The sequence below is a fragment of the Nicotiana tomentosiformis genome, chromosome 7 (assembly GCF_000390325.3).
Source record: "Nicotiana tomentosiformis chromosome 7, ASM39032v3, whole genome shotgun sequence".
Lineage (NCBI taxonomy): Eukaryota > Viridiplantae > Streptophyta > Magnoliopsida > Solanales > Solanaceae > Nicotiana > Nicotiana tomentosiformis.
In genome coordinates, this window is record NC_090818.1 from 385697 (window position 1) to 396428 (window position 10732).

General features: G+C 38.7%; 1 protein-coding gene across 1 annotated transcript; it reads right to left on the reverse strand.

Annotated features, from left to right (window-relative positions):
- LOC117277769 (receptor-like serine/threonine-protein kinase ALE2) lies at nt 1-9345 on the reverse strand. The gene is made up of 10 exons (XM_070179796.1): nt 9129-9345; nt 3483-3596; nt 3191-3388; nt 3013-3102; nt 2804-2905; nt 2581-2682; nt 2099-2470; nt 1718-2011; nt 1019-1218; nt 1-699 (listed from the first exon to the last, which is right to left on the reverse strand). The coding sequence occupies exons 3-10, from the start codon at nt 3246-3248 to the stop codon at nt 16-18; spliced, it is 1902 nt and encodes a 633-aa protein (XP_070035897.1). The 5' UTR covers nt 3249-3388; nt 3483-3596; nt 9129-9345; the 3' UTR covers nt 1-15.
- Nucleotides 9346-10732: the final 1387 nt, after the last annotated feature.

A 10732-nucleotide genomic window follows, 5' to 3' on the forward strand; every position in this document is an offset into this window, starting at 1 on the left:
AAACTTCAACAACGATTAGTGGGATCCAGGCTGCAACCCAAACATCATCCCATGCTCGCTTACACTACCTGTAGATAATCGTCTCATTTTTTGCCATAGCCTCCTGGTTTTTCCTGTTCTGAAAGGACCTGAGCTTGAGTACCTCCTAAATGGACTGGAATCTTTCTTTCCAAATCTTGCTAATGGACTCAGTAAATCGGACATTGAGAGTCCCCTCTCAACATCCAGCTCACTGTCGGAGTTAGAGACCGGTGATCGAGGGTTCAAAAGTTGGCCCGAAGCTGTACTCATCCTAGCATCCATGTCAATAGATAGATCATCTCGGCTACAACTTCGAGACACGAATTCTTTTGTATGTTCACCTTCGCTGCACACCAACTTCAAAGCCTGGACGACCTCACCCATAAAAGGCCTGTGCGATACCTCTGGTTGAACACACATTGAAGCAATAGCAGCTACTTTTACAATGTCATCAAAAGGGAAATCAGGCCCCAAAGTAGAGTCCACAATCAACTCCAGACCACCATCTTCACTCGTTAGGAGTGGGCGTGCCCAAGCCACTAAATTCTCTTGACCAGGTGGTTGGGACATATCCACCGGCTTTCTTCCGGTTAGCAGCTCAAGTAGGACAACCCCATAGCTGTAAACATCACTCTTTACAAGGAGATGCCCCGTCATAGCATATTCTGGAGCTAATACCTGGTATAATAACAAAGTCAGAAATGTACATCTTAAGAATCAATTGTTAACACAGATGGTAGAGGTTTACTTATAGTCAAATTTCAATGTCATCGACTATGTATTAACCCATATTCAGGGAAAATAACAAATAAGGCATTTACAAAAATTATACTGCAGGCAAGCAAACCAGCATGAAGCAGCTGACCTGCTCAATGCTTCAGGCCTTCGAATAGAAAGAATGGCGAGACGACTGGCCTACTGAAAATAAGAATTTAAGTCGGCGAATATTTTACCCAAAAGTTCCCATGACTCGAGTGGATATGTGTCTGTTTTCTACATCTAATGCAGCTCTAGCCAAACCAAAATCAGACACTTTTGGGGTGAAATCATGTTCCAGTAAGATGTTGCTAGATTTAAAATCCCTGTGTATGACACGGGGACTGGAATCTTCATGCAAATAGGCCAGGCCTCGGGCAGCACCAAGTGCTATTTTCATTCGGTCATGCCAATCAAGTGGAGAAATTTCCTTGTCAACACCTGAAAAACAGACAGTTTTAGCCAGTCTAAAATCTAAATACTACATGGCTTCAATTGATGTGGTTGGTTCATATGATAAAATTTTGAAGCTTAAAGGTTCCCTAAGGCACCCATTAAGAGTTGACACTTCAAGATATTCCAGTCAAAAGACATTGGATGATTCACCATATTATCATTAAGAATTAACCAGTTAACTTGTTCTATATGCCATTTCATATATTTGGACATTCATTCCATTGTATGCTCATGATAAGAAGTAAAAGAAACTGCATTGAGCAACACATAGCATATTCAAAACTACAACATGATTTTAATTTCCCCTAATATAGTATTTACCTGGAATGCTACAAAGGCATGATGATAAGGGAGGTTAGACTTCTGAATTTCACTGTTTGAATTTCTTTTTCGGCATGAATTAAGAGAACTTATGACAGAGGATAAGAACACTAGGCAAACCAGATTGCACTATATCATATACATGTAAAGAGAAGGATTTAACCTGATGACTTTTCAAGGGATGGTAATGTAGTTCGCAGAGTTGGGTTTGACTGACATCCGCGATCTCTATGTCTGAAAAGAAAAACCCATGTCGCGGCACAGCATAAAATAACTGCGATAGAGGCTGACAATACAATTACTGCTATGACACTCCGATTTGGCCCACTTTTGTGCCTTTGCCCGCTCACATCAATGCCAAGGGGCTGTATGGTCCTTCCGTTATTATCACCAGGATATGGTCGGCTACCTATGGTATCAATGTCTGAAGTTGCTGAAGGATGGGAGGGAGGAAGACCTGTACATATAAAAATTCTATTTAAGTACTCAGGACATAGCAAGTGGCATCAAGATGACATGAATGCATTAGGGATGATTCTGATACTTGGATATTGCACATACAATACATCATAATCACCAAAGAGTGAAGCTTTTATAAGAACTTGTTTGTGCCAGAATCTTTGAGATGTCAGAAATGCTGTAGTGTTATCAAATTTTTCTCCAAGGGGTACCAAATCAATAAGGACAATGGTCTTTTCTGGATACTGGCTGGCTGAATTTGCTCCCATAATATGGACTTGACTTGGATCTATAAATACACCAACAGTGATTTCTGTAGCCAGCTCCGAAACCAAAGGGAAGAAGGTGTAAAGTGCTACACTAAGGTGTAGTCCAACTCGCATGGGCAAGACACAAACACAAGGTGCTTTTGGTGGACCATTTGTGAAAGGCTCCGCACAAGCCAATGATGCGCAATCTGCAACATCAACATCATGGTTTGAAATTGTTAGTGGGGCAAAACCTGGCAACTTGTGCATAAAAGATCTATATCATTTAGAGGAGATATCTCAGACAGATAACAGTTACCTTCGTTAGGAGGTGGCGGTGGTAGTGCTTGAAATGGATGCGGTATCTTTGGATGCCTTGGTGAAGACCCAACGGGAGACATTTTAGGGGAAAGAAATGGCTCTTGCAATGGCAAAGATGATATAGAGATAAGCATCAACTATGCATAGGATGAAAAATATAATGCAAGGTTAATGCCTTGATTATGGATTGCATGAAAAGGAAAAATATGACATACTCTTACTTTTAGTTGGTCTAGATGAAGCATCCGGAGAGGGTGCTATTGCAGGAGAATCATGGCTTTCTGGAGATTTTAAAGGCGCAAGAAGTGGCGGGACCGATGATCCTGTAAAGTAGGAATTATCAGAATCATATTTTTTTTCTTTTGCAACTCCTTTGTTTGTAGAGAGGCAAATGGGTAGCTAACTGAGAATGACTAGAATGATCACAAACCTGCAGTTAACGGTGAATGAGATTGGTGCCTAAGGTTAGTCTTTGGATATGATTTTGTGTGAAACGAAGGAGATGGAGGTATCAATGGACCTTCATCAATTATTGACCAAATTTTTGTCAGTGGCATATAACAGAATGAGGATATCAACGGACATATTTCTCAGGTAAGATACAGAACCTTGTTCAGTTGAAAGATGAGGATGAACTTCATAAGATGACGGAGTGATTGCTGTCATGTTATCTTTTAGGTGGTGATCCCTCTGAAATGAGGTTGAAGGTGCAGATAAAGGAGGATATAATCTTTCCTTGGGGGGAGAATTAAAGAATTTATGAGGAGCATTAGTAGAGGATCACATGGCTTTGTGTTCAGTAGGAGCTACAAAACGAGAAGAAATCCTTCAGTGACATAATTGGCCATTTCTCGTCATTGCTGACAATAAGAAAAAGAAAGAAGAAAAATATTCACATACCTTTTGCTGGATGCTGACTGATAATTCCATTATGAGGTGCAGCAGCCGGAGCACTTGCAATTTTGTGGTGGTTGCTTGGCCACAGAGTTGATACAGGGGATATGTCATGCTTAACTACAGTAATACCACTGACTCATATTAACTATGCTGTCAATACTACTTTGAGAACAAGTAGCTATTTAACAGAAAATGGGGAAAAAAATAAAACACATTCTTGTGTTTTTCTGCAGGTAAGGACAATCCAGGAAGAGGAGCAGTGACGGTTTCAACTACGAAAACTTTCAATAAGCATCAGTTCATTTTTCTTCGCCTAGTTCTATATTGGCAATCATTAGCAATTTGGAAGCAAGCAAAATTCTAGTTAAGATTCTCATATTCATCTGGGTTTTTTTACTCAAGGAGGTTATTACTTGATGTACAGTTTGATAGGTTTAAGTTTAGAATCGAAAAGGAAAATGGTATCTCGACAGCGCGTGTTCCAGACATATGACGGGTGACAAACAACTGTTCAAATCAGTCACCAAGCTAGATGGAGGAACAGTTACTTTTGGTGACAAATCCAAAGGAAATGTTATTGGTGTTGGAAAAGTTCCTTTAAGCTCGACATAAGTCTACCTAGTTGATGAACTTGGCTATAATCTTCTCAGTATCAGTCAACTATGTGACAATGATTATGAGGTTCGTTTTAAGAAACATGGCTGGTTTATAGAAGACGAATCAGGTAATATCATTCTCTCGGGTAATAGAGACAGGAATGTCTACACTATCAAGAACTTAGAAAACTTTGGGGATAAAATCTGTCTTACATCTATGATTGAAGATCCCTGGGTTTGGCATAGAAAACTTGGCCCTGCAAGCATGCATACTATTCAAAAACTGTCTAAACATGATCTTGTTATTGAACTCCCAAAACTAGATTTTTCGAAAGATCATATATGTGATGCATGTCAACTAGGAAAACAAACTGTCTCATCTTTCAAAGTCAAAAACATTGTTTTTACCTCTAAACCTCTTCAATTATTGCATATGGATTTATTTGGTCCTACTAAAACTGCTAGTATAGGAGGTAAAAAATATGCTTTTGTTATTGTAGATAATTTCTCTAGATTTACCTGAGTTATGTTTCTTAGTCATAAAGTGGATGAAGCTCTAAAGGATTCTCATTGGATTAGTGCTATGAAAGAAGAATTAGATCAATTTGAATGAAATAAAGTATGGGAATTAGTTCCAAAGCCTCAAAACTCTTCTGTTTTTGGAACTAAGTGGGTCTTCAAAAATAAATTGAATGAATCAAGTCAAGTTGTTCGAAATAAAGCAAGACCAGTGGCTTAAGGTTATTCTCAACATGAAGGAATCGACTATGATGAAACCTTTGCGCCTGTGGAAAGACTTGAATCTATTCGAATACTACTCGCCTTCGCTACTCACAAATGATTCAAATTATTTCAAATGGATGTTAAAAGTGCATTCCTAAATGGTTATATCTCTAAAGAAGTATATGTGAAGCAACCACCTGGCTTTGCAAATGCCACCTTTCCAAATCGTGTATACAAGCTGACTAAAGCCCTGTACGGTCTCAAACAAGCTCCTCGAGCATGGTATGAAAGGTTAAGTTTTTTCCTTCTAAATTAAGGTTTCAAACGAGGTACTATCAATAAAACCCTTTTCATTAAGCAATCCAGTTCAAGTAATCTTATTACTCAAATTTATGTAGATGATATTAGTTTTGGTAGCCCTAACTCTGTTCTTTGTGAAGAATTTGCTCTTTCCATTAAAGGAGAATTTAAAATGAGCATGATGGGAGAACTCACTTTCTTCCTTGGGCTTCAAATCAAGCAGTCCCCTAGAGGGATTTTCATCTGCCAAATCAAGTATACCAAGGAGCTTATCAAAAATTTTGGGATGGAAGATGCTAAGGCTATTGGTGCTCCAATGAGTCCAACTACCGTGCTAGATGAAGATAGCAATGGAAAACTGGTTGATGAAACCAAGTATAGAAGGATGATTGGATCTCTACTATATTTAACTGCCAGTCGACCAGATATCATGTTCAGTGTATGCAAATGCGCTAGATTTCAGTCGGCTCCTAAAGAATCCCATCTTTCTGCTATTAAACGAATTATTAGATATTTAATTGGTACATCTGAACTAGGACTATGGTATGATCACTCTAACAATTTCTCTCTAAGACACTTTTCAAATGCTGATTTTGCAGGAGACAAGATTGATAGGAAGAGTACCAGTGGGACATATCAATTGTTAGGAAATGCATTAGTATCTTGGCACAACAAGAAACAAAATTGTGTTGCACTATCAACGACTAAGGCGGAATACCTAGCCGTTGGAAGCTTTTGTACACAAGTTCTATGGATTATGCACCAACTTCTTGATTTTAATTCATCTCTTACATCCACTCCTATCTTTTATGATAATACTAGTGCTATTTGTTTATCAAAGAATTATGTACATCATTCTAGAGCAAAGCATATAGAAATTAAACATCATTTTATCCGTGATCATGTAGCAAAAGGTGACATTGTTTTAGAGTTTATTAGTATTGATTCTCAACTTGTTGATATTTTTACAAAACCTCTTTTGGAAGAAATATTTTGCCTTCTCTGAAAAGAATTGGCATTGTGTCAAATTTGTAAATCAAATATTTTCTTGAGTGTTTAAAATATTTTACCCTATACTAGAATATTTTATTTCCTTACTTATATGTGATCTAATTACTTTTCTGTGTAAGCGTAATTATTGCAAGTACCGTTGATCAGTCACTTCTGAACCATCTCTTCCGTCTGAACTTGGCCTTTCCATTAACCAAGGCGTCTCTTCGCTCTTCCCAAAATCTTCAATAAAAATCCTTCGTCTCCAATACTCCTCTTATTTTCTACCAAACAACCCTTCACACCATGTCCAAAAGAAATCCCTTCTCTGCAACCAGACATAGTCGAAGGTTCCAAAAACCTCTTAACACTGAAGTGCCTGTGGATGTGGAGTCGTCCATTGACTCAGATTTTCTTAGAACAGACAATGAAAGTAGCGAATCATCTGAAAATCCTCCCATTAGCCAGAAAAAGGCCGGCAAGAGACCCATGGAGCAAACCCCCAAAAAGCTGCATGCAAGAAGGGTAAAGTGGAGCGCTTGGAATTTGGTCCTGAGGACAAGCTAATCTTCTACGGCCCCAGTGAAAAGGCAAGGTTTGAATCCTACAAGTCAAAATCCATGGTTTATGGACGCTCTGTAAGTCTCTCTCTTATGAAAAGTCTTCATTGTGATGTGACTGCAATTATCGATTTTCATCACATTTCCCCTCTCTTTGACACTATTGGAAACTCTGTGTATGAAGAACCTGTTAGAATGTTTTATGCAAATCTTTTCGTGAATGATAAAGATAATTTGGAATCTATGGTTTTAGGGACTAGAATTGTTTTGGACTCGTACCAATTTGAAAAGATCTTTTCCGCCAAGTTTAGTGGGTATGATGTGTTTGTCCAAAATTCTTGGCCCAAAAACATTGAAGTGTCTTTTGATGAAGCAAAACTTTTTCTGTCTGATAACCCCCTGACATTGGCCCCAATAATCTTAAGTTTGAACACCGTGTCTTGGCCCACATGATTGCCACTACTCTCCTTCCCAGATCTGGGTCCCTTAGCTCTTTGTCCACTAGAGATGTCTTTGTCCTATATTGTCTGGTTAATAATAAACGTCTTGATTGGTTTGTGTGGATTCATCATTATATGCTTGAGAGTATCAGGGATATATCCTCCTCTACTGCACGTCTGCCCTATGGTCTTCTCATCTCTCATATTCTAGAAGTCATGAAAGTAGACTTGGCACCCTTTATACCCAAGTACATCACTAGTACTTATGATAAGATAGCTTTTTCAATGATGGGGTACACTCTGGGTGATGATGTATGGGTTAGGCGAGCCAAGGTTGAAAGTGCTCCAGCGCCAGTTAAAGTCCAAAATGACCAACCAGCTTCTCAGTCAACTGCATCTCAGAATCTTCAACAAATTCAACATTACCTTGATGGAGTCAAGCTGCTTCTTGTTGAGATGAAAGAACAGGTAGATAAAACCAGGGACGTCACCAAGGAGACAGGTACAGATGTGGCCAAGCTCCGGATGGATATAGGAGCCACATGGAGACAAGAAACCAGGGCTTTCAATTCTATGAGTGAAAAAATGGACAAACTCGTCAAGGACGTTGAAAACTCCTATGACTCCTTCTGTACCAAAGTGATCAACACCCTCAAATACTTCCTGGGAAGAAGTTAATGCATTTTTCCATGATGTTATGACAACCAATTGTATTTGCTTATGCTTATTTTTGTTGGTGGTTTCTCTTAGACAATTTTTTGGGTCTGTACTAACTAAGCCTCTGCTGAAGGCACTACTTCTACTGCTCTAACCACCTTATTAGTATGTACATTTTATCCTATATTATTTTGTATGCTTTTCTTTCCTTTTTGATTGATATCAAAGGGCGAGAAAAAATGTGAGTAAACACCAGCAGGAGGACCTGCAATTACAGTTATTCAGGAGGAGATGGAAACACATAATCTCAAGGGGAGCAACATCTTCAAAGGGAAGTATCTTAAATTACTGTTTACTCCTTCTTGATTGTCATCATCAAAAAGGGAGAGATTGATAGGTTTAAGTTTCAATGATGATAATATTATCTTATGTTATATTTGCAGGACTAACAAAAAGGAAAGAATGGAGATGCTCAGCAAGATGCGATTGCTACAGGATTCGAAATAGCAAATAATGATCAATCAGGATTCGAATGAAGATGTTTTTGCTACATCACTTGTCAATCAAGAGAAGCAAATTTATTCGTCCTCAATCAAAGGAACTCAGATTGCCAATCATGGATATTCAAATCAAGAAGCTCGCCAGCAATTATTCTGTATCCAGAATTAAGCACACTCCAGGCGTAAATGGCTCCTTAATTCAAGCTGTGACAAAGAAAGTCACAATCGAATCTGAACTCTTCAAAGAGCAGGATTCGAAGAGGCACCCCTTGGGTCAAAACCCTTTTGCAAAGATCTTGTACTCTGATTTCGCTGAAGACTCAACGGCTCTTTTCTCTCCTATAAGAAGGCTGATACTTTCAAGAAGAAGACTTGCGCAACTACATACATTGTATTCTAAGTCCATCTACTTCTTAGTTCAAACACTGTAATCTTTAGTTATCAGTGTCTCAAGATAGAAAGATTTAGAACACAAAAGAGAGTTGTGTCAATTACTCAGAACTCAAGGTGTGATACTGTTCATTGGTGATGAACGCGTTAAAACCATATGTGTTGTAACATTTTCAAAGATCTTAAGGGAACCCTTGTGACCCAAGGGAAACTGAATGTAAGTACCGCAACGGTACCGAACCAGTATAAATCGTTGTGTGTTTTTTATTCTTCTTTACTGCTTACTTTCATTCTGCATTGTGATCAGTCAACTAATACTTGTGTTAGTCAACTAATTTTTAAATAGTCAACAATTCATCCCCCCCTCTTGTACGTTCACAGTTGCCAACAATATGTGTTGATTGCATCAAGCCACAAACTTTTGGTTGGAATATGAAGAGTACATGTGCATCAGCAACACTAGCAAGCACTGAATACATTTTCCAAATGTCACCTAGTGAACTGGATGGAGGTTTTAGAGGAATTCTTGGATGGCTGGGTGGTGAATTGTTAGGCAACTTCCTTGGTGGTGGTGCAACTATCACTGCAAATTCATGGCATGGATGATCACATCTTGCTTACCAACAATTTATGTAAGATGAATATCACACAATAAATATAAGAGGGTAAGTATACCTAGTGGAATAGATGGTGAGACTTCTGGATTAGTTGGGAGAACCGGCAGCGATTTCTATGGCTTTCCCCTTGGAGAAGGGGCATTAAGGACTGAATGCAATGAGAGAAGGCTCTATCATGTAAGCCTTTATGCCTTCATGATTACATTTAATTTACTCTTTATTTTGCTTACATACTCCCTTTGTTCCATTTTATATGACACACTTCCTTTCTTTGTTTGTTCTCAAAAGAATGACTCATTTCTATATTAAGAAACTTTTTACCTTTGAACTTCCCATTTTACCCTTAGTGACTTAGTCATTTAGTCATAGAAATGTCATTACATGTATAAGACCTCAAATTCTAAGGCTACTCTTGGTATGCGTCAAAAGTCTTTCTTCCTTTTTTTCTTAAACTCCATATCCATTCAAACACCACAATATAAAATGAAACCTAGGGAGCACTAGATAAATATAGGAAAAATACCTGGTAGAACAGATGGTGAGACCTCTGGAATGATTGGGTGGGTGGGCAGTGGATTTTCTGGATTTCCCCTTGGAGCAGGCGCATTCAGGACTGAGATAAATAGTAGCAACACAAAATAATGTAAAAAATTTAACGCCATCCATGATCAACTCTAATTTACTGAAAACGTTATTCTAACAGGATTGTTACAATTTCCTCTAGAAAAAAGGCAAGGATACCTGGTGGAATGGATGGTGAAACTTCTGGATTTCTTACGGCCGCACGTCTTCAGATTCTATGGACCGCACATTTCTGAGTGCGGCCACACTCTTGAATTTGAGCTTGACAGGAGAGACTTCTGCGGACTGCACATTTCTGAGTGCAGCCGCACTCTTGAATTCTACAGCTGCACAATTATAGTGCGGTCTGCACTTCTTCAGGGACTCAGAATTCCATCTCTCTGAACCTCATCTTCTGCGGCCGCACAATAATTGTGCGGTCCGTACTTTGAAAAGGAATTCTATCAGAGTTCCTTCATAGTCTGCGGCCGCACTCAATATTGTGCGGTCTGCACTTTGCTCTTTTTGCTTGGTTTTAGTCCTTGTCCAAAAATACTCCTTCTTGAGTTGAATTTCATCATTTTGGCTCTTTTTCCAATGCTCCTACAAGTAAGCACATTTTATCAGTTTTCGGGAATACCTTTAAGTATTTTTGAGCTAAAACTAAAGTAATAGAGTGCAAATAAGTAGTCAAAATCCCTACTTATCAACTCCCCCAAACTTAAGCTTTTGCTTGTCCTCAAGCAAATAAGGTAATTCCCACCTCCACAAGAAAAGAACTATTTCAACTGGTCTAAGTTGAATCAAACACACATCAATTGGGACCAACAATGACCCACACACTCATGAATTATCAACACGGCCATGTTTTGAATGTTAAAGTACAAATAATTCTAATGTGACACTTGAGCATCAAGAG

Coding starts and splice junctions, on each gene's coding strand:
- LOC117277769 (XM_070179796.1), bottom strand. CDS start 3,248: ATGACAGCAATCACTCCGTCATCTTATGAAGTTCATCCTCATCTTTCA. Junction 2,906..3,012: donor TCATTCACCGTTAACTGCAG/GTTTGTGATCAT, acceptor CCTACTTTACAG/GATCATCGGTCCCGCCACTT. Junction 700..1,018: donor TGGCTAGAGCTGCATTAGAT/GTAGAAAACAGA, acceptor TTATTATACCAG/GTATTAGCTCCAGAATATGC.